General features: G+C 51.4%; 3 protein-coding genes across 7 annotated transcripts; all 3 read left to right on the top strand.

Moving 5' to 3' along the window:
- The first annotated feature begins 1,979 nt into the window (after positions 1-1,979).
- Positions 1,980-13,521, top strand: LOC101625106 (arachidonate 12-lipoxygenase, 12S-type). Its single transcript, XM_012726085.1, has 14 exons — positions 1,980-2,567; positions 2,694-2,895; positions 3,965-4,046; positions 4,143-4,265; positions 4,375-4,478; positions 4,722-4,882; positions 5,715-5,858; positions 6,866-7,075; positions 9,377-9,463; positions 9,662-9,831; positions 10,317-10,438; positions 12,562-12,662; positions 12,782-12,952; positions 13,076-13,521. Exons 1-14 carry the CDS (start codon positions 1,980-1,982, stop codon positions 13,253-13,255), a joined length of 2,445 nt encoding a protein of 814 aa, XP_012581539.1. The 3' UTR covers positions 13,256-13,521.
- A 1,912-nt stretch (positions 13,522-15,433) lies between these two features.
- RNASEK (ribonuclease, RNase K) lies at positions 15,434-17,152 on the top strand. Its single transcript, XM_004684698.2, has 3 exons — positions 15,434-15,656; positions 16,328-16,404; positions 16,807-17,152. The coding sequence occupies exons 1-3, from the start codon at positions 15,579-15,581 to the stop codon at positions 16,946-16,948; spliced, it is 297 nt and encodes a 98-aa protein (XP_004684755.1). The 5' UTR covers positions 15,434-15,578; the 3' UTR covers positions 16,949-17,152.
- Positions 17,153-17,354: 202 nt separating this feature from the next.
- On the top strand, positions 17,355-20,123 carry LOC101624341 (chromosome unknown open reading frame, human C17orf49). 5 transcript variants are annotated; one of them, XM_004684696.2, is made up of 6 exons: positions 17,363-17,501; positions 17,689-17,783; positions 18,390-18,491; positions 19,136-19,326; positions 19,533-19,637; positions 19,859-20,123. In XM_004684696.2, the coding sequence occupies exons 1-6, from the start codon at positions 17,481-17,483 to the stop codon at positions 19,861-19,863; spliced, it is 519 nt and encodes a 172-aa protein (XP_004684753.1). In that variant the 5' UTR covers positions 17,363-17,480; the 3' UTR covers positions 19,864-20,123. The 5 variants fall into 5 exon arrangements, with proteins under 5 accessions (XP_012581447.1, XP_004684754.1, XP_004684753.1 ...); XM_004684695.2 differs by having other exon boundaries at positions 19,855-20,123; XM_012725993.1 differs by lacking the exon at positions 18,390-18,491 and having other exon boundaries at positions 17,355-17,501; positions 19,855-20,123.
- Positions 20,124-22,386: the final 2,263 nt, after the last annotated feature.

Below are 22,386 nucleotides of genomic sequence, written 5' to 3'. Positions count from 1 at the left end.
GTGTGGTGGGGAAAGGCAGAGAATTTTCCAGGAGTGAGGCTGACATTCAGTTAGAAATTGTTTTCAGTCTGTAAAGAATAGACTAACAGCAGTTAATACATAAAGAGATTAGGGGCCTGGTATTTTCTAGCTGTTTTAAATGCATTAACTTACTCAGCACATGTAGTAGCTTGGATTATTGTACTTAAGTATTCACCCCACACACCCTGACCTTCCATACATCCCACTCCTACACTGCCCAGTGACTCTCCACTAGAGAGGGCAGAAATGGTATCACAACACACATAGAAGCAGGCTGAAAGATGGGGTGGTTTTGGAAATAGGTACAAAACAAGTTCTCTAGGCAAAAAATAAAACAGCATTGAAAGGCCAGATCCAGCTACCACACAGACTGGAATGTGAGTCACTTTATTTGGCTATTACTAAACAGAATCATCCCCCAAACTGAGGAACTTTGGACAGGCAAGTGGAAGACAACCAGCCCTGAGCACAGAACATAGGTGGGAGGAGACCTCCAAGAAAAAAGGGGAATGGCACCCAATAAGGACCAGACACTTTGATGAGGTCTACAGGTTGGAAGGCAGGATTAGAACCCTTCTTATTCCCAACCTCACTCTTATAACCAATATACTAAGTCATTTTTGAGGTTCTGGGTCAAGAAAGTGGATTTACCTTGCCCTGACACCCCGCCCCACCCAGGCCAGCAGACACATCCCCCCACACACACCAAGAAGATCTAGCAAGAGACCTGTAAGAGGCTTCATCTGACTCCTCCATCAGTGACAAAGCCTGAACCCTGAATCATCCTTACAATGTTTATAAAGCCCCCAACCAGCACTGGCTCCACAGCTGTTTCTGGGTTTCCTGTCCTGAGAGCCAGGAGGACTGAGAGCCAGGAAATGGCTGGGGGTAGGGATGGGAATGGGCCAGAGGATGTTTAAGGACAAGGGGTAAGAAGAAGTGGCACTTCATGCCTAATAAAAATTGTTTCCATGTAATTTTTGGGAGAAAACTGAATCCTGCCAGGAAAAGCTGGCACCAGGGATGGTAAGATGAGGCCAAATAAAAAATGAACCTGAAATATACTGAAGGGGAAGAGGGGTTTCGCCTGGAAAAAAACAAAAGTTCATAGGACAAACCTATGTACACTGGTGACTCTATACTGCCCCCTAACGCCGGGGCCCCAAACCATTTCTGCTTGGCTGTGAAGGTTGGACAAGGGTAGGTAGGCTCTCACTGCCCTGCCTCAGGGAAGTTCCACTGTATCTGGTGCACCAGATGTCTGCAGCAGGCTGAGGCAGAGGGGGAGCGAGTTTTTGAGCTATTGCTTTTCCAGGTTCAAGGCAGCTTGAGCACTTGGACTGTTTTTTGAAGAACTGGGTTCAAATGCAGTAGAAATCAGCAACTGAAGGAGTTACCGGGTCACACTGGGGCTAGCGGCTGGAAAACCCCTGGTGCGCTGCGCACTCTCCCGAGGCCTTGCAGAGTGGCCCTACTGCCTTTCCCTGGTGCCAACCAGGAAACTAGAAAGTTTCTCCTTCTTTGGGAAAGGACACATGCCCTCTTCCTCCTAGCTCTCCAAAATGCAAGGAGACTTCGAGAAATGGCCACATCCTTGCTCCCTCCAGCCCCAAGTTGCTTGACACCCAGGCTTCCCCTGGGGGGGTCCTGAGAAAACCTGGAACATCCATCCATCCTCTGGGCCTTGCCCAGACCAGGGCCCCTTTATCCTCCCGCAGTCAAACTCCGACCTAGAGAAGTGTTCCTTCCCCACAGCTTGCTCGACAGCTGGCAGGTTCGGGCTAGTCTGGGGCGGGGACTTGGGAGCGCCTAAAATTGGAGAGGAGGGCGGGACCCAGACCCATCTTTAAAGGTCCGGGACTGACCCTCAGGCGCCTAGACAGCCGCTGGAGGCCTTGGGCGGTTCAGAGAATCGCACAGAGCCGGCCTCCCCCCAGTCTAAGCAGCCAGGGGCCACCATGGGCATCTACAGCATCCGCGTGGCCACCGGGGCCTGGATCTTCTCGGGGTCCCACAACCGCGTGCAGCTGTGGCTGGTCGGGGCGCGCGGGGAGGCGGAGCTGGAGCTGTATCTGCGGCCGGCGCGCGGCGAGGTCAGCGGGCAGGACCCGGAGTCCCGGCCCCGACCGGGCTGGGCTCGCCGCGGGAGGGCTTCCGCCACCTGGGGGGCCGGCGGGGCGGGCGCCAGGGGTGCCACCGCACACCTGGCGGCGCCCGCGGGCACTGCCAGCCAGCCGTGCAGCCTGGGCAGAGGCTGGGCGGGGCTCAGCCCCCCTCCACCTCCCCCCGCCCGGCCCCGGCGCTCCCAGCCTCCAGCCGCCCCCCAGGACGCCCGAGTCAGTGACCGCTCGGGATCCGAGGGCAAACGGGACGCTCCTCCCGGAGCGCCGCAGGTGCCAGCTCCGCTGATGCAGGCGGAGTGGTGCCGCTCGCCCATCCACTCGGGGCCGGCGGTGCCCGCGCCCGCTCCTCGGCCTCGCGATGGGGCGTCCAGCACCCACGGCGCAGTGTCCCGAGGAGCGACGAGGGGTGCGGTGTCGGGAGACGTGGGCCCAGCGAGACCCCACGGAGCTCCCCGCCCCTCCCCGGCAACCCGCCAGCCCCAGCCCGGGCCAGGCGCCCCTCCCCGGCCCCGGCCACTAACTCTGGCCGCGGGGCTCTGGCTCCCGCAGGAGGAGGAGTTCGAGCGCCACGTTTGCGAGGACCTGGGGCCGCTGCAGTTCGTGAAGCTGCGCAAATACCACTCCCTGGTGGACGACGCGTGGTTCTGCGACCGCATCACCGTGCAGGGGCCCGGAGACCGCGCGGAGGCCACCTTCCCGTGCTACCGCTGGGTGCAGGGCCAGGACGTGCTGAGCCTGCCCGAGGGCACCGGTGAGGAGCAGGGCGGGAAAGCGGTGCCAGGCTTCGGGGGAACAGGACTGAGGAAGGTCAGAAAGGACTGGACCAAAGTGGGGCTCAGCAGGTTTAGTGTGAGGGCAGGTATCGGGAGACTGGTAATAAAATCCCAGAGTTACCAGTAAAATTTAAAAGGCTGCGAGCCAGGGAAGGAGACTGTCTCTGAAGATGTGACAGGAAGAGGAGATGCTGCATTAAGAAAAACTGAAAACCAGAGTAAATGCAGAAAGATGTCTATATGACAGGAAACAAGTTAGGGCAAAGACAGGTGAGGAGTGCTCGTGGAATAGGAGATGGTGGACTTCCCTAAGGAGATAGCCACATTAGCAAAAAACAGTGACTCTGGAGAGGAGGTCTGGCTGCAAAAACATGGAAGATAACTGAGGAGAGGGTGCGGGAGGACAGCAGATACTGAACTTGGCTTCCATGGGAAACAAGAGAGATAGCTAGAGACAAAACTGAGAACAAGGACAGCTAAAGATGAAATGTGAAGTGTGACTTCTAGACAATGACGACAAGGACAGGTAAGTGAAGGAACAAGTCAACAAATACCAACTATGGCGATAAGTCATAAGAAAAGTGAGGCCAAGTGGAGAAAGCAAGCACAGCTGGTTTCCAAGGGCTAGGAGACAGTTAAAGGTGTGGCACTTGAGATTCAAGACAGGTGAAATGAACCAAAGCAATATACACTAAACTAGGTGTGGGCATACGAGTGATTAAGCTTTTATCACCTTAATTAAGGGGATTGATGCAATCATAACTATTGATATAGGATCAGGTAGGGGAGGATGAGTTAAGGGACAGGACAGGGTAGCAAAAAAAGATTTTTGTGTCAAGGCAATGAATGGGCTGAGATAAATGAAACCAAGAGGATAAGGTTGGCCAAAGTGGGATAAATGTGTCTGGGGACTCCATTGACAGTCTGTGATAAAAGTCGCAGAGTGTGACTGACCACATGGACTACGATAATGAAAGGAAGATGAGGACAAGCAGGGGGGATACAAGACCACACAAAACAGTGTGGCCAATCTTCTTGTCTCCCCAGCACGTCTGGCAGGGAACAATGCATTGGACATATTCCAGAAGCATCGAGAAAAGGAACTGAAGGAAAGACAACAAACATACTGGTGACCACCTGTTCACAGGCTCTCCCCTATAGCCCGCCCCTCCCTGCTCCACCACTGACCTGGATAGCCCACTGAAACTCTGTCCCCATCTCCTAGCTGGGCCACCTGGAAGGAAGGGTTACCTCTGACGATAGCTGCCAGCTCTGAGGAGGACCTACCTCCAAATATGAGATTCCATCAGGAGAAGAAGCTGGACTTTGAATGGACACAGAAGGCAGGGTAAGAAAAATCCTAGAGCTTAAAGTGAAAGAAGAGCCGGGAGAACCAAGAATGATAGTGCATGGTGAGGGACCAAGGGCCAGGTGTTCATGCCTCAACACTATCCTAGGGCTCTGGAGAATGTCCTCAAGCGTGTTTATACCCTTCTGAGCTCCTGGAACCGCCTGGAGGATTTTGATCAGATCTTCTGGGGCCAGAAGAGTGCCCTAGCTGGTCAGTGGTTTCCCCGGGTCTTGATAAACCTCCTGATGCCCCTTTGATGACTTTGCACTCCATAGTGTTGCCTAATTCCTACTCCGCTGAGACCTATGGGGTCTCATCATCTCTCAGAGACCTCAAGATGGGGCTGGATTTACAGTGGTCATAGACCTGAACCACTGGGGTGGAGACTAGAGGAGAAGGACATTTGAGCTGAGGTAAATATTCTCTTTCTACACTCCACCCTCAACCCCACAGAAAAGGTCCGTCAGTGCTGGCAGGATGATGAGTTTTTCGGCTACCAGTTCCTCAACGGTGTCAACCCCATGCTGTTGAGACGCTCCGCCTCTCTGCCCTCCAGGCTGGTGCTGCCCCCTGGAATGGAGGAACTTCGGGCTCAGTTACAGAAAGAACTGCAGGTACCCCCTCCCACCTTGCCTTGCTCTCCTTGTATATGGAGAGAAGCAGCAATAAAGGGTAGAGACCAAAGATGAAGGGAGAATGTGGCAGCCAGTGCACCTACGTGTAGCATCTTGCCCTGGAACACCCAGAGATAAAGCATGTAGGGAAATCTGTAAGGAGCTCTCCTCTAACAGAGAAAAAGGATGGATTCCTAGAGCACAGAAGAGGTCAGGGTTGTTAGGGATAATTACATTTCCTGGCTAGTATCAGTGCTCTGGACACAGTGTGCTGGGTTGAGGAAATGTAGAAGAATGCTCCACCCAGCTGCAAGGATGGGAAGGTTCCCTGAAGGAGGCTGGTTTGGAAGGGATGAGCTGTGAGGATGAGGCAGGCAAGGTGTGAATGTGTTCATGCCTTTGCTGGATTCAGTGATAATGGTGGCTAGGGAAACCTCAGTGGAATATTTAGATAGGAAGTGATAGGATCAAGAAGTGAAGGCGTTTGCTGAGTTGGTAGAAGCCAAACACGAAGAACAGGGATCAGGGGAATCATGGGCATGACAGGAAAGGAGACTCACTGTCTTCACAAAGGGGCAGTTTCCAATGCTAGTAATGCAAACTGGGCAAATCCGGTTCCAAACTAAGAATAGCTACCACACATCCCTGCAAGACTTCGACCTCACCAGGCCACTGCTTCATTTAAAGCGAGACAAAATGTACCAGATGCTCTAGCTCTGCCACCAAGACTCTGTACTGATGTGGATAAACATCTTTGAACACCCCCCACCCCTCCCTGGCCCTCTGGAGCTCGACTCTGACCTTGAGCTATACATAACTCCTCCTTCTTCAGCAAGGCTCCCTGTTTGAGGCTGACTACATCCTGCTCGATGGAATTCCAGGCAACATCATCCGCGGAGAGCAGCAGTACCTGGCCGCCCCCCTCATCATGCTGAAGCTGGAACCCGATGGGAAGCTGCTACCCATGGTCATCCAGGTGGGGTGCCCTGGGCGTCCCCTGCCAACACTGTTCTCTGTCCTCTCAATATCCCCTGCCAAGGGCCTAGCTCCTGAATCTTGGCTCTCAAACTCTTTCCTCATACAATGAGACCTGTCCTTATGCCACTCTGCTCACAGCCTAGCTTCCCCTGACTCATCCAACTGGAAGGACTTGTTCAAGAGTCATAGGGCCTTTAGGAGTCTCATCCTATACCCAGCAGATCTAACTTCATTGTGCATCAGAATCACCAGAAGGACTTGTTAAAACAAAGGTTGCCTGGTCCCACCACCAGATTTTCTGATTCAGTAGGCCTGGGGCAGGGGCTGAGAATTTGCATTTCTAATAAGTTCCAAAGTGATCCTGACGCTACTATTTGGGAACACACCTTAAGAGTCACTGCTTAGGGCATCCTGGTGGTGTAAGAGTTAAGTCTCAGCACTGTAACCTCCACGTCAGTTTGATCAGGCCAGGGAGCTGACCACATGGTGCAGCAGCCCTCCCCAGTCTTTCCCCGCTGCTCCCCTCAGCAGTGTATTACACTCAATCTGTCCTGCTCTCCGCTCTGTCTCTGGTGAATCCTCTCACTCCCTGCACCTCTGACTGACACCAGTTCTTCTATACTTAAGTAAATAAATCTTTAAGAAAAAGAAGAATCACTACTAATCTGTCAGTGGCCTCTGACTCTAAATAGCTCTCTTTTCTGGAATATCTAGCCTACAGTTCTCAACAGTCAGTCAGTGTGAACAGTCAATTAGCACACATATCCGGCTTCCCTTTTCCATTTCCCCATCCTTACTCAGATGCCATTCGCGGCTTCTGACTTCTGCATTGAGGGCAACCATCAGGGCACTGGCAGGTGCCAAGTCTACTGAGGTCCTCAACCCTCCAACTAGGTTACAGCCTCCAGAAAGGGAAGTGTCTTAATTTGGTTGGTTTCTTCCAGAATGAGGAGCATAATGTCATCTGCGGAGGAGCTCAATACATGCTTAATTTCTTTTTCCCAGCTCCAGCCTCCCAGCCCTAGTCTCCCCACCCCAACATTGTTCCTGCCCTCAGATCCCCCACTTGCTTGGCTCCTGGCAAAGTGCTGGGTCCGAAATTCAGATTTTCAACTGCACGAGCTCCAGTATCATCTGCTAAACACACACCTAGTTGCTGAGGTCATCGCCGTCGCCACCATGAGGTGCCTCCCGGAACTGCACCCCATCTTCAAGGTACATCCTCTACCCTCCAGGTCCCAGGTCTCAGGGACAGGAACCCGCCTGATATTGTGACATTGCAGTAGCAAAAAACTCTGTAACAATTTGTAAAGGGGAGAAGAAAGGTTGATCCAGTATCTTGAGACTTGAACTATTAGTTAAGTCAAGTCACTTAATGTTTCTTCAGGACTTACGATAAAGGAACCCTCTAGAATTGTCAGATATCTGACAGCCCAACAATGGGTCTGGATTATAGAATACTGTTAGAAAAAGAGTGTTCTTGCCTTGGAAGATTTATTCTTTAGCCAAAAAGATGCCCAAAGAACTAACCAAAGAACATCTGCAACTAGAATTTGAAATCACAAGAAACTGCCTATAGCAGTATAGGACTGATAGAAAATGTTCCGCCCAGCAGAGGATTCTAGCAGAAACAGACCAAAAGACATGAACAGCCAAACTGTTACATGTGCCTAGGAAAGAGGAAGATGACCACATGCATTGGCAAGGTGGCTGACAGAAAACAATCAACAGTGATTTCTTTCAGTGAAGGGAGGCAACACTAGCCTCAGAATGCCTAGGTGTGAGACTGGAGCAGAACAGTCAGAGGCCCAAGCTTCGCGACACCGGGGCCCTTGCAGGTCCTGCAGAATGGGAGTGCCGTACTCACCTAGAAATGCTGTCACTTTACATTTAGTCTGTAGCTATTGCTAGGCAGAAGGCAACAAAATAAGACTTGTCCTTGCTTTAAAAAGCTCTCAAAATTTTAACCCTTTAGATACAGGGAAGATGGCAGACAAGGAACAAATTTATGAACCCAAGCAACTGTAGAAAACATTTACAATGGGAGAAGTCAGTTTGGAGACAAAGATGGGCTGTTCAGTTGTAGGGAGATAAAGCCTGACGTATCGGCAAGATATGCAACCGAGGACTAATGACAAATGAATTGTTTCCTCTGGTGGACCCCTCCGGGGACACCCCAAGGCACTGTATTGTAGCTGTGGCCTCTCTGAGTGTGGGGCAACAAAGACAAGCTGGAGATCAGTGTGGTTAAGAATACCTTGGATTTTATTGATCTCACGGTGTCCAACATCACCATGTTGAATAGGATAAGCAGCGATTTACCTTACTGACCCCTGACCAGCTCAGCCCTCTTCCTACCTGTCCCCACTCAGCATAACAGCTTCATGCCTTGGTCAACACTTGAGTCGCCACCAGGAGAGCCATGCCTGTAAATGTCTCAGATCAGCTGTGCAGGCTCTGCATTCAGACTGCTGGATCTGACCCTGACCTCAGCACTTACCAGGCACGTGCTCCTCAGTGGAGCTGTTAGCAGACAAGGCACAGCATAGCACACCACAGGCTAAACGCTACCTGGTAAGAAGTGACTGGTGCTTGCAAAGATCACTACTGCTATTAGGAGTCCCTGGGCGGCGGGTATCTTCTCTCTTCATGTGGACACTCCAGCCACTCAGCATCTTTCATGAACTTTTAGGAAAGTTTCAGACTAATGTGAGCTGCTCTGAGAGCTTGAACCTCGGCGGTGTCACCTGGGTGCTGCCCTGCGTCCAGTATCAGCTTAGGTCAATACCCACATCGCAGGACACCTGCATATAAACTGGGTAGAAATGCAGACAAAATAGTTGGAAATAAAAAGATATTCATGTGAGAATCAGAGAGCCATTTTTAATACTAAGGAAAGCTATTTTCTAAAAAGCTATTAAAGGGAAGAAGGATCTGAATGTCTCATCTGGATGCGGCAGACACCCCCCTGATGCTTCGGTGGGTAGCAGCTCCAGCTGGGCCCTCTAACTCTGACGGGGGGTCCCACCCCCAAAGCCAAGCCATGAAAGGGGCGGACAAAGGAGGGATAGCTTTGGCAATGAGAGGGAGGCTAATTTAGGAGAGGGATAGAAGTATAAAAGAACTCAAAAGGGGCTGACTCCTAAAGGATATCTACACTAACAAAAATAACTGAGAACAACTACTATTCCTGTGTACGCAAAACACGCGACACACTCATATAATCGCCAGCACAGTGCCTGAGATAAGAGACCCCATTATCACCCTTGTTAACAAAGGAGGTTAACACTTACAGGGGCTATTACCCTGGCCAAGTTCCAAAGCTCACGTCAAAGGGTGAACTGAAATCCTGTATATTTGGCCATGGAGGATGAACCAGAGGGGTACTGCGGAAAGAATGAGAATGAATGATCAGAGGCAAAGGGAGCATCAAGGGAGAGAAGGCACCAACCCCAAACACACACACGGAAAGCCCAGGCACAGCCCCCATTACCCACCCTCCTTGCTCCATCCCAGCTCCTGATGCCGCACATCCGCTACACCATGGAAATCAACACCCGAGCTCGGGCACAACTCATTTCAGATGGAGGCATATTTGATAAAGTAAGGAGGGAACGGGGTGTGGGCTGCTGCATCACTCAGTTGTCTGGGGCCTCCTGCTGCGTTCAAGACCCCAGGCCAACCTGGGTGATTGTCCTTAGACCCCACAAGCACCTCCCTTTCTACCCCCGTCTTTAAATGTGAAAACCCCACACCTGAACCCCTCATATAGTATGCCTGTGTTCTCCTCTCTTTACCCAGACGGTGAGCACAGGCGGAGGGGGGCACATAGAGGTGCTCCGGCGGTCCTTGGCTCAGCTGACCTACCACTCCCTCTGCCCTCCGCATGATCTGGCTGACCGGGGCCTGCTGGAGATCCCCAAAGCTCACTATGTCCATGATGCTTTACGCCTCTGGGAGATCATTGCCCGGTGGGTGAGAGTGGGGCTAGCATTGGAGAGGTCTGGGGAGGGGGCGAGCGGGGTTCTGGCCCGAGGTCAGTGTGGGACAGAATGAACATAGACACTGCAAGGTCCAGACGGAAGAGCTGAGATTCGGTCCTGGGGAGACGGGCGTGAGTGAGGAGTCAGTGGGGAGGGCCTGAAAGTAGGAGACTGGGTCTGGTGAGTTTAGGTCTAGTCTCTGGTGTGAAGAGAGTGAGGGACCTGTAAAAATCAAGAAACAAGACCCATTCTTTGTTAGAAAGAATGACTATCAACCTTGTATGGGGAGTTCCTAAAACCAATGACCTACATTCCCTTCCTTTCTACACTGGTGTTTAAAAAAAGTTGAGGAAAGTCCCAAAAGACCAGTCTTAAAGAATCTGTATTCAGACAGCAAGAGCAAGTTGGGTAAAGGCCATAGGAAAGAGAAGTGGAAGCCGACTCGCCAGAGGCTCACTCCCTTCTCGGGGCAGGTATGTGGAGGGGATCGTCCATCTCTTCTACCACGGGGACGATGTCGTGAGCGGGGACCCTGAGCTGCAGGCCTGGTGTCGGGAGATCACTGAGATGGGGCTGTTCCAGGCCCAGGACCGAGGTAGGACCCCTCTCCAGAGCTGGCAGTGCCTCAAAGACTGCCCAGAGCCCCTTTTCAGCCCTGCCCTTCTGAAACATGACCCCAACCCTTCGGCCACCCTCATCTCCACAGATGAAGCACCGGAATCCCACTCCTGCCTCCTTAGACAATTCTTGATATCCAGATTGTCTTCCTCCCAGGCCCTGGCGGTCAACCTTTCCTTCCATCCCCCACCCCCATCACTGCTGCCCCAGCCTAACCTGCTATTGTGTGAAGCCCAAATGGCCAGAACCACGGCCACTGAGAGACCTGCCCAGCCCTTGTAGAGCATCTAGTTCTCTCCTTGTGGTTGCCTCATGTCCTACCTAAATGGGATTTTCCACTCCAGCCCATAGTGACCCACTCTGGCTTTCCCTCTCTTCTCCTGCCTGGCACACAGAACATATAGTCCTGGGCACACTGCACCCCTGCCACAGTGCAAGGCACGTCTAGATGCAAACTCAATACTGTATATGCTTTGCTTCAAACCCAAACTCAGTGTCCTACCCTTGGGGAGGACACATTTCTTTGGCCAATCCAGTCTTCCCCCAACACCCACCCTGCCCATTAAGAACTAGCCACCACCAATATTTTATTCCCCCACCAACATTTCACATTTGATCTTGGCCAACAGGCTAAGAAGCAATCCCCACCAACATTTTAAGCTCTGAGAAAGAAATAGCCTTTTCTTGAGCTTTTCCAGGTCGGATTCCTACTTTTCCCTGACATATGTGAGCCAGCCTACATTGCTTCAAATCATCTTTCAGTCTGTTCCCTCCACTTTTCACCAATGCCTCTGCCGGTGTGCGGATAAAAACATTTACTGGGAAGCCAGGCCCTAGGGTTAAGTGAGCAGTAAACCAACATGCAGGAGGCAGCACCCCTGGAGACTCTGGATGCACTACCCTCCCCTTCCAGGACCAAAGTTTCTCCTGTCGCTCTCGGCACTGTCCCTCAGGCTGCACACGCCCCCACAAAAGACATTTCTTCTGCTCCCTGGCCAGCTTTTCCCCAAACAGTATTTACATTTAGAATTTTTTTTAATTCATATTAGCTTTCACCTGGCTAATGCTATTATTCTCCCTTCCTCAGATCTCACAGCTCACCTTTGCCTAATTTTCCCAACAGATTTTTTAGAGGAAATGTGCTACAGTTAAAAAAACAGAATCGGATGGTTGAGTCTCAGTGCTATAACTGAAAGGACCTGAGTTTGATCTCTGGCCAGGAAGCTAACCCACAGCAGACCTCTCCTAGTTTGCCTGCTGCTCCCCTTAGCATTGTATTTCAGAAAACCCACCTGTTTTGCTCACCACTGTCTCTGCCGAATCCTCTCATCTCCCGCATCTCTGGCCTATACCCCAATTCTTCTTTGCATACATACATAAGTCTATAAATCTTTAAAACATCAACAGCATGGGATTAGCAGTCAGAAACCCAAGTTTAAAGAAAGCCTCTGCCTTTTCCCCACTCTGGGATCCTGACAAGCAATTTAATCTCTGGTTTTATCTTTTTTTTTTTAGCCTATAAAATGACAGTAATTATATTTGTTCCACTTAACTAGTAGGATTAGTGGGTTTCTGAGGCCCCACCTCCATTGTAAAATGAGAGGCCTGAGGTAACCCTTATGGGAAGCCTCACTTGGCTGTGACCCTAGAAATCTATGACTTCTCTCATTCCTCACTCTGTAACTCAGATACTTGTCATTTCCAGTCTTGGAATAGAAGGAAGCCCTAAATTTTTATCACTTTTTAAGGCAGAAGATCTTTGATGATGCAGTCTTTTTAGCCCCTGTCCCCTCCACACAATAATGGTTATTGAATATTTGTCACATACCAGGTGACTTCTATATATTATGTTAGTGAAGAGATAAGATCTAACTCACATTTTACAGGTACAGAAACTGAGGTTCAGAGAAGTTAAATACTTGGCCTAATGTAACCAAACTATATTGTTTGAGCTTTTATTGAAACTCATGTCTGATGCATACTTGAATAACAGAACAAATGAACAAGCACCCATCAATTCTAAAATACAGACGCCCCTGTTAGTCTTCATTTGTCTCCTCTTATGTTGTAACCTCTAAATCCTATTCCTTTCCTGCATAGGTTTTCCTGTCTCCTTACAGTCCCTGAAGCAACTCTGTCATTTCCTTACCATGTGTGTCTTCACGTGCACTGTCCAGCACTCAGCCATCAACCAGGGTCAGGTATGGACACTGAAAGCTTAAGTCCTTGAAGGCAAATGTCTGGAGCACAGACTGTACAAGGGAAATGGGGATCCAAATCCTATGTATCAGGATCCTAGGGTTGCAATTTCTTCCCACAGCTGGACTGGTATGCCTGGGTCCCCAATGCCCCATGCACAATGCGGATGCCCCCACCCACCACCAAGGAAGATGTGACAATGGCCACTGTGATGGGCTCGCTACCTGATGTCCGGCAGGCCTGTCTTCAAATGACCATCACGTGGCATCTGGGTCGCCGCCAGCCAGACATGGTAAGAGGGCCCTCTGGAGAAAGGGAAATGACAGTTAGAGGGAAAAAAATGACAGTGAGGGCCTGGGTTCTAGTTGCTTCTGCCTGCGGAAGAGAAACTGACTGATGCTTTGTTCTTTTTCAGGTGCCTCTGGGCCATCATAAAGAATTGTATTTCTCAGGCCGCAAAGCCAATGCTGTACTAAACCAACTGAGAAAAGATTTGGAAATTCTGGAGAAGGAGATCATAGCCCGGAATAAGCAAGCTGACATACCCTATGAATACCTGAAGCCCAGCGGCATAGAGAACAGTATCACTATCTGAACCCTAAGGTGCGCCGACCTGGAAGACTTCAGAACAGCTCTGGAACTGACACTTCCACCTTGAATTTTATGGTTTCCTAAGTCTGCTGCTATGGCGCTATTTCCTCCCCTGACTAACTCACTTTAGTCAGTGTTCTACTAGCCCAGGAGACAGAAATCCTTTTCAATAATGAGCCAGATAATAAATACCTTACTCTCTGTAGGCCATAGTCTCATAATTAAACAACTTTCCTGCTATAACACAAAAGTAGCTACAGAAAATTTGTAAATTAATAACTGTTCCAATAAAATTTTATTTATGATTTTGAACTATGAACCTGTCACAAAATATTATTTTTTCAATTTAATCAGTCATATAAAAATGCCAAAAAAAAAAACCACCTACTTTTCCTTTGCTTTAAAGACATGCACAGCATGTGGGCTGGATTTGGCCCTCAGTGGCAGTACCTTCAGGTGGCTAGCCTGAGGGACTGACTCAATTCCCAAAACCTCTAGAGAATGCTGAGCAGGGGAAGAGATTACTTGGAGATTATAATTACTGCAGCTGATTCTCCTTTCCCAGGAGCTAGACCTTGTGCTTGAACTTAAAAATTCCCAATTCTGTTCTTTGGCAACTTTCCCACCATAGCTGTTCTTCCTATTCACACACATACCCCAAAAGCCCTGAGTAAGAATGGTGTTCCTAGAACAGAATAAAAGCCTTCACCCAAAATAGCTTCCTTCCCAAGTTTCAAACTAGGTATTTAAAGTTCCTCTTTCAAGACCGCTTTTCCAACCCCCTTACCACTCTGGGGTGTTTCCATGTTTCCAAGTTATTTTACACAACCCTTCTAAGAATACACACAAAATGAATAGAAAAAGAATACACAGAAAATTCTAGCCACTGACAGTGTTTCTTTATCTGGTGGAGTGTTGGAATCAAAATGACCCCTCTCCTATATGCTGTGATCAATGTCCTCACTAGACCCGGTACAACAAGCTCACTGTAAAATTGTATTCTTCAAACAACACCAGTTGCCAGAATATTTATTACATTATCAGTCCCTCACCGATGACACACACACACACACAAAATTTTATTTTGGAGACTAGCTACTCATATTTTTTGAAGCTTGTACTCTAATCAAAGGACTATAATCCGTTTTCTTGGTTTATAATAAGAATGCAGTGGCGGCCCTCCCTGGTGGCGCAGCGGGTTAAAGCGCAGCACAATGAAGCTGAAGCCACTTCCGCATGCGTTTGATCCCCACCTGCCCCGGAGGTGATCCACATGGCGTGGCAGACCTCTTCTGACCCGCCCTCTGCTCCCCTCAGCAGTGTACTTCGTTGATCTGCCTGTTCTGCTCCCCACTCTGTCCCTGGTGAATCCTCTCACCCTCCGCACCTCTGGCCTGTACCCCAGTTCTGTACAAATAAATAAATAAAACTTTTAAGAAAGAAAGAAAGCAGTGGCATTTTTTAATACTTATTCCTTTCTCCAATACATTCAGCAGGACCACACACCTTCACACCTTGTTCACTGAGTCTGCTTTCCCAGGACTTTAACCAGACATATTTTTCCTAGATTTAAATTCCAAACTTATTCAGTATTTTAAATGTATAACAAAATGTCGCTCAAGTATTTCCAATGCCAAAACCCGCAGCAATTTTAAAGTATCCTGGCAACAACAGCATATTTGGCCTTGGGAAGAGGCTCCTATCTCCTTGTACTGTGTCAGAGTATTTTTAAAGGCAGAAATGAGTGGAGAGGCGATAGATAGAGATGGTCTCTTTCGGTATAAAACCTCTATGTCTCACTTACCATTTCCCCATCACAGGACACTACCCGAAACTAAGCTACTTGAGAGGGAAAAAATGAGATGGCTCCAATCCTCTGGCCCTAAAAGCCCATCACCAAGGACCAGGTCATCCAGGTTGGGCTACTGCGGGTTCCTCGTCACGTGACTTACGTCACGTGACATGACGGCTTCCTCCATTCCAACCTGGAAAGGCGGAGACCATGAAATGGACAATACTTGTGCCCAAATACAAAGATCAATGAGTTCCAGTTCCAGCGGAACCTGTTCGGTTTCAGATACCTCCTTCTCCCGCCCAAGTCCCGAGGGAGCCGGAGGCGTCCGGCGTTCTTTATTTGGCGCCTCCCCTCTCCCTCTTCCCCGACACCCTGGTTGCGTCCAGAGGCCACGCCCCCTCCGCGGCCGTAGGGGCTCAGTCCTCAGCCCAGCGATCCTTAAGTCCAACTTGCTCAGCCCTAGGGGACTCGGGCTTCGTCTCGCCGTCTTTCCATTCGTCTCTCCACTGGGTGATCCCAGACTCTCTTCTCCATGGCGTCGCTTCTGTGCTGTGGGCCCAAACTGGCCGCCTGCGGTATCGTCCTCAGCGTCTGGGGAGTGATCATGTTGGTGAGGGGACTGCCCGGCGTGAACCGGAGAGGGCCTGAGGGGTTTGGGCGTTGGAGGGCTGGAGGGCTAGCGGACTCCAGGCCTTCCTTAGAAAGCAGTAGGCAGGCTGGAGCGGCTGCTCAGTTGCCGCTGGAGAACGAGACAGATCTGACATTGAGAATGGGGAACTAGAACGGGGCGGAAGGAAGGTGGTGCTGGAGGCTGAAATTAGATTCTGGGCTTGTAAATATGAAGGCCCCAAGTCTACGTCCAAGGTACAAGGAAGGGGAGCGGGGTTCTAGGGAGATGCTTGAGCTGAAAGGAAGGCAGTGGGAGAAAGAGGCGCTTGTTGCCCCGGAACTCTACCGCCTCCCACTTCGGGAAGAAATTATATGAAGTGCCGACCCCGCTGACTCTGCCCTGTCCCATGATAATCACGCTTCTGGAGCGGAGGCTAATCAGGGTTCCTCAATTGCTCACTATTCCTGTCCTTGCCCTGTCGTTTCTTTTTCACCAGCTCACACCTTATTCCAGGTGATTGAGTCCTAATCCAGCATCAGCCACTCCAATCCCAGTTCATTCTGGTAATTCTTAAACTCTGTTGTACCAACAGTTATAAGCAGGAGTTGTTTAGGTAGTGACCTGAATTCATCTAGGTGACGAAGTTCAACAGCCTACCAATCCCTTTTCAGATAATGCTTGGGATCTTTTTCAATGTCCATTCCGCTGTACTAATTGAGGACGTCCCCTTCACGGAAAAAGATTTTGAGTGAGTATGCAGGTGGGAAGTCATGGCTGGGGGCTGGTGGCAAGTGACTGAATCTAGGTGGGAATTTTGAGCACTATGTTACAGAAGGCTGAATGCCTGGGGGCCCCCAGGCTAAGGAACTGGGTGTGGAGAGCTGCTCTGTTTACCGTTAGGAGCGGTCTTGGAAGTCAGACCTCAGCAGTCATCCTAAATCCACTACTTTGGGTGTGATCTCTAAGATATTTTACTTCTCAGTATCTGATCCACCACTGCAAAATGGATTCTACAAGAGAACTCACCCCACAGGGGCGTGAATAATAATAAATGTGCTTAAGGGCAGAACCTGGCCCAAAATAAATGCTAGGTAAATGATGGCTGCCGTTAATATTTCTGACACTTCTCTGCCTAATTCCCGCCCCTTAGGAATGGCCCCAAGAACATTTACGACCTTTACGAGCAAGTCAGCTACAACTGTTTCATCGCCGCGGGCTTTTACCTCCTCCTGGGAGGCTTCTCATTTTGCCAAGTTCGACTCAATAAGCGCAAGGAATACATGGTGCGCTAGAGCATGGTCGCGTTTTCCCTCTGCAGTCCCTTCCTCTATTTAAAGACTCCCCGCCCTCACTTTCCTACCCCCAACTCTGGGACCCTCCGCGGGACTGGGGTTCCCTGGCGAGAGACTGAATCCTTATTCTCCAATCTGACACCGACCCCTGGAGGGAAGCTGGGGCCTTGTGCGGTACCACAATAAAGAGATACGCTCTCTTAAGTCTTGTGTCAGTGCTTGAGGGAAAGGGGGTCTGGTCGGGGCTTGGAAAACCGGCCCGGAACCGGGAGACTCGACCCCAGGACGGAAGTGGAGTGAAACTGGGCCGGAAGTGAGGCGGTATCTTCCACTCATTCCTAGTGTGCGCGGAGGCGACATCAGTGACTGCGACTGGCAAAGCTGTGCGCCGCCGAGCTTGAGCCAATCAGCGGCGGGGAGAGGCGGGACTTCCTGCGCGGGAGTCGGAGCGGTTCGGTCGCCCGGCTCTCCGTGGTCCCGGCTCGCGTGGTGGCGGCGGCGGCAGCGTCTCCGTGAGGAGGCGCGCGGGGACATGACGTCAGCGTCCACAAAGGTTCGACCTCCCTCGCGGACAGCGCTCCCTGGCGGCCACGGGAGAGCGGGTCCCCCGGTTGGCTTCTGGCTCTTCCGCCCCGGGCGGGGGGCGGGCAGGAGCGGAGCCTGGGGTGGGGCTAGGGAGTCCGGGCGGGACGGCGTGGGGGGTGTGCGCCGGCCCCCCCTTAATGCTGCCCCGCCCCCAGGTCGGGGAGATATTCTCCGCGGCTGGCGCCGCCTTCACGAAGCTCGGGGAGCTGACGATGCAGCTGCATCCCGTGGCTGACTCTTCCCCTGCGGGGTACGTGATCCCGGGCTGGGACGTGGAGGCTGAGAGCGGACGCTTGGACTCGATCACAGACATGGACACTCTCTAGGGCAGGGACAGATGTTAGTTTCCCTTTTTGCCTAGCGAAGCAGAGTGGGTCTTAATAAATGATTGTTGAATGAATGAATGACATTAAGAACACTGGCTCACTACACGGAATCATTAAACAGCTCTATCCAGCTGTGAACCAGCAGACCCCAACTGCCACTCCCCAGCCAACCCCCAGTGCCCAACCACCCCAAATCGTATGGAATTCCCTGAACTGCTGCAGCTATGTTCAGGGGTTCTGTTCATGAGACCCCTACTTGTTAAACTGGTTTCACTGGACTGTTTACAGCTGTTCCACATTGATGGGGGAGGTATTCGAAGGTGGTGGTAGTTGCAGTATGATGTGGTTGAGTGTCCTCAGGATTCCCACAGGCCCCTGAGTTATTTCTTTCCTAAGGACGACCTCTATGGATTTGTGGAAGGGGCCCTAGAGATTGGGGGGAGGAGGCTGGTTGCTGTGGCATGCTTAGCCTTTGGGCTGGCTCCACACCTCTCCTTCCACTTTGCTATCCCCCTTTCCCCTCCTGACAGTGCCAAGTGGACGGAGACGGAGATAGAGATGCTGAGGGCTGCTGTGAAGCGATTTGGGGACGATCTTAATCACATCAGCTGTGTCATCAAGGAACGGACAGTGTGAGGGAGGGTTGGCTGGCAGAGAAAGGGGAGGGGGGCAGCTTTTTCCCTTCAAGCCCATTATTGCATCTTCCTCCGAAAGTCCCTGCTCAACATCTTTCCTAATCTGTTGATAGTTTTGTTAGCATTTCCTTGAGTGCTGAAAAAATATTATAAGAATGGCCATACTGGTAAGAAGTTGCTGAAAGGCTATGTTAATCAGAACCTACCAGTAGCCTGCGTTGCCAGGGATGATCTTTGACTGTGATAATGGGAGTTCCCTACTTATTTATATAGATCTTTGGAGACCTGATGTTTCCAAGGATGTGATTTTTGAATTAGCTGACCGGGATACACTAGGTTTCAGTCTGCCTGTAGATCACCAGTGTTTACCTGGTAGCTGTCCTTACCCATACATCTCTCCCAAAAGAGAAAAGGATGTGGGCCTTTCTCGCCACTCAGTTTAGGAACTCTATACTCTTCACACTGCAGCTGCTCTTAAGTAAGTACAGAGCTTCAGGAAAAACAGAATCTTATCAAAGCTGAACTCTGATTAGAGGCCCCCCAGTATTCCTTCAGAGTGGCCCATTATTCCTGTCCTTCCACTCCCTTCTTCCCTCAGCCTTTCCAAAGACTCCTTTCCTAATCTGGTCTCCTCTCTTCAGGGCTCAGATAAAAGCCACCGTGAAGCGCAAGGTATATGAAGACTCTGGCATCCCCCTTCCAGCTGAGTCACCCAAGAAAGGGCCCAAGAAGGTGGCATCTGGTGTCTTGTCACCTCCTCCAGCGGCCCCTCCACCCAGCAGCTCCAGTGTCCCTGAAGCTGGGGGGCCCCCCATAAAGAAACAGAAGGCTGGTGAGGGCTGTGCAGTTGCTGCCTAAGGGTCAGAGTTCTGTCTGAGGTTCATTGAGACAGTTGGGTGTGGGTCAAAGGGCAGATCTCTCTTCTATTAGTGAAGGTTCCCAGAGGGGCTGGGGTACAGGAGGGAGAGAGCTCAAAGCTTTGGGAGACTGGGAGTAAGTCAGGGAACCTAGAACCTAGCTTATGCCCCCTGCCCTCAGATGTGACACTCAGTGCTCTGAATGACTCGGACGGCAACAGTGACCTGGTGGATATTGAAGGACTAGGAGAAACTCCTCCTGCCAAGAAACTCAACTTCGACCAGGGTAGGAGTCCTCCTCCCCCTACACAGCTGAAGGGCAGGAGAGGAAGTGCTCACTTGGATGGAAGGGGAGGGCCTCAGCAGGACACATCACTCTGTGCAGGGACTTTGGAAGAGAAGCTTCTCACACACAGTGCAGGCGGTCAGCTCAGGAGGGCACGAGTGCTTTGGGGAACACACTTTGGCTTGCTCCATCGCTGTGCATTTTACTCCTGTTCCAGACAGCCTGACCCTGGATTCTGGCCCTCTCGTGACCTCCACTGACCCTCCGCTACCCTCTCGATGAGCCTTCCATCTCCGACCCCTCTCACTGTTCACCCTGGACCTGTGGATCGCCTGTGACTGAGCAAGGCCTGTGTGAGAGAGTCGAAAGGCTGCTGGGGCTGTCGTCCTTGCTGTTCCCTGTACGAGTGTATGCCCACAACCCCACTGACTTCGATCTGATGGACATTTTTATACAGAAAACAATAAAGATATCCCTCTCAGCTCAGTGCCTGCAGCCTAACATCGCTGGAGTGCCTACATGGTTCCCTCTCTTTCCTTAGCCTTCCGGGGGCCCAGCCCCTGTGGGCAGCTCTGACCATCCTGCCTGGAGCAGCACAGCCAGTATTGGCAGACTCTCTTCCCAGTGCCAATATTTCTGTGCTGCTAGAGCCAGGGAAGCTGGGTATGGGCAACAAAAAATCCACTTTGCTCTCTGGAGGCAGAACTTATTCTCAGGGTCTCTGGCAATCAGTATTCCTGAGATTACCGTGGGAGTTTTAGAGCGACCCAATGCACTCACACCTCTCTTTGCCCCTCCGAGCAACCTCGCAAGAAGTTTGTCACAAGGCCCAGATGTTTCTGTGTTGCTTCTGCAGGGTGGCCTGTCAGGGCCAAAGTTCAGCGGTGCCTCCCCCACCCTCGCTCTAACACCACAGTGTGGTTTGGACGTGGCCACAGTGCCGTACAAACCACAGTGTGCTGCTGGGGCGGGAGCAGGACTTGGGTGGGTGGAGAGGAAGGGAGCACAAGACTGTTGTGAAGACCCCATCACCAAGACAGACCCGGCCTGAAAGGCAAACATGGCCCTGAGAAGGGTTGGGGGAAATAAAGACACCAGGGCTAGAAGCTGAACAGACACTTCTCAGGAGGGAGAGGGGCCGATGGGGTGAGCCCTCAGCGTAAGACTGGAACCATCTTCCTCTGTAGGAGCTCCACTCAGGGAATCCCTAGGGTGGAGTGGGGCGGAGGAAACAGGGAATGACTGGGGGGACCAACACTGCCTCCCGACTCAGCAGGGGCAGGGACCCACAACTTCCTGCTTTTGTTCCTCCCCTCCCTGGGTCAGAACCCAAGAGAAAGCTAGGAGAGACAGAAGGCCAAGGACAGCAGAGTTGGGAGTTGGCAGTCCAGAGGTGGTGGGGCCGGAACATGGTTGGGAGAGGGGGGCCGGAAGTTGCCCTGGGCCTGCCACAAGATGGAGGCCAAAGGCAGGAAATGGAGGCCAGGGGGAAAGGGGAGCAGGAGGACCCAAAAAGAGAGCCATCTGGACCCTGGGGTCCAGGTGGTCAACCTCCAGTGCTGTTCCCACTGTCCTTGGCCCCCTTGGCCCCCAGGACCTAAGACCCATGCCTGCAACAAGCCCCACCAGCCCATCCACTAGGCTGAGGAAGGCGGGCCCACCCCCAGAGAGCCACGTTTAAACTGAGACAAACATGCCTCTCCCCACCCCCACCCTAGGCCTTCCCTCAGCCTTTTTCTCCTGTCCAGGACTTAATTTTTTAAAAACACCCCCCATAAAGCAAAATCCAAGGGCCAAAATCCCTTCTGCAAATCAAGATAATACCCTCTAAAACCCAAGAGTTATCCTTCCACTTCTACCATCACCCCCCTTCCGACACACCCCCAAAACTCTTAGCAATCAAAAAGATGGTGGGTATAAGCAGTCTTTTTAGGCCCGGACGAATGCCAGACCCCCTCCCTCCAGACCCCTATTTACCCTGTCAAGGACTCTGCACCTCACTCCACCCACCATCGCCCCCAAATTGAACAGCTGCCCCCAGCAACCATCCTCGGCAGAGCCTTTGTGGGGATGAAACAAATCAGAAACTATACTAACAACTGTAGATGTTGGGGGGCCCTCTGGACTCAGTCTTTGGTTTCCATCTGGGGGACTGTAGTTCAGGGGCATAAAATAAAGCCTTGCCAATCATCCCCCCACTTCCAAGACTGACAAAGCCCAACCCCACCCCAACACGCACCTCCAAACCTCCCCCCCAACCGCCACGTCTCTCCTGAAAACAGGGGACACTTTCCTCCCCACTTACCTCAGCTACTCTCCCCTGAGATCCTGGTTCCCTATTTTGAAGGGAGCAAAATTTGGGGTGCATCCCTCACATTTGGGGTGCAGGAGAAAGGAACCACCCCAGTCGCATCGCTGGCCTCCTTCCTCTCGGCTGGCTCTGGGAGTGAGGAGTGCCCTAAGGATAGGGGACCCCCACAAGAGAACTAAGGAGGGGGTTCCTCCACTCCCAGTCAGAATTGGGGACACCCCCCAAAACTCGTCCCAGCCCATCCGTCTCCAACTCGGCGGGAGAGGCAGCTGCAATGCCCCAGTCAGATTCCCCCAACACTACATTCCTCACCCCATCTAGAGGGGTCCTGGGGGCCCCAAAAAATCCCCAAAAAATCTAGGATGTTGGCAGAACAGTCCTGGACTAGCTCCCCAAATTTGGGGTCCTCAGATACCCCCGTTTTTTCAGGAAAATTCC

The sequence above is a fragment of the Condylura cristata genome, unplaced genomic scaffold (assembly GCF_000260355.1).
Source record: "Condylura cristata isolate star-nosed mole 26May11 unplaced genomic scaffold, ConCri1.0 scaffold00017, whole genome shotgun sequence".
In the NCBI taxonomy this organism is placed as follows: Eukaryota; Metazoa; Chordata; class Mammalia; order Eulipotyphla; family Talpidae; genus Condylura; species Condylura cristata.
The sequence above is the reverse complement of the archived record's forward strand: the minus strand, read 5'-3'. Positions and strand labels throughout refer to the sequence as shown.

Bases quoted from the DNA above. Each gene is read 5' to 3' on its own strand.
- LOC101625106 (XM_012726085.1), top strand. From the start codon at position 1,980: ATGGGCATCTACAGCATCCGCGTGGCCACCGGGGCCTGGATCTTCTCG. The intron at 5,859-6,865 runs GTGGGGTGCCCT...TCTTTTTCCCAG, and splicing joins TGCTACCCATGGTCATCCAG to CTCCAGCCTCCCAGCCCTAG. The intron at 10,439-12,561 runs GTAGGACCCCTC...TTTCCTGCATAG, and splicing joins GTTCCAGGCCCAGGACCGAG to GTTTTCCTGTCTCCTTACAG.
- RNASEK (XM_004684698.2), top strand. From the start codon at position 15,579: ATGGCGTCGCTTCTGTGCTGTGGGCCCAAACTGGCCGCCTGCGGTATC. The intron at 15,657-16,327 runs GTGAGGGGACTG...ATCCCTTTTCAG, and splicing joins TCTGGGGAGTGATCATGTTG to ATAATGCTTGGGATCTTTTT. The intron at 16,405-16,806 runs GTGAGTATGCAG...CCCGCCCCTTAG, and splicing joins TTCACGGAAAAAGATTTTGA to GAATGGCCCCAAGAACATTT.
- LOC101624341 (XM_004684695.2), top strand. From the start codon at position 17,481: ATGACGTCAGCGTCCACAAAG. The intron at 17,784-18,389 runs GTACGTGATCCC...CCCTCCTGACAG, and splicing joins GCTGACTCTTCCCCTGCGGG to TGCCAAGTGGACGGAGACGG. The intron at 19,638-19,854 runs GTAGGAGTCCTC...CTCCTGTTCCAG, and splicing joins GAAACTCAACTTCGACCAGG to ACAGCCTGACCCTGGATTCT.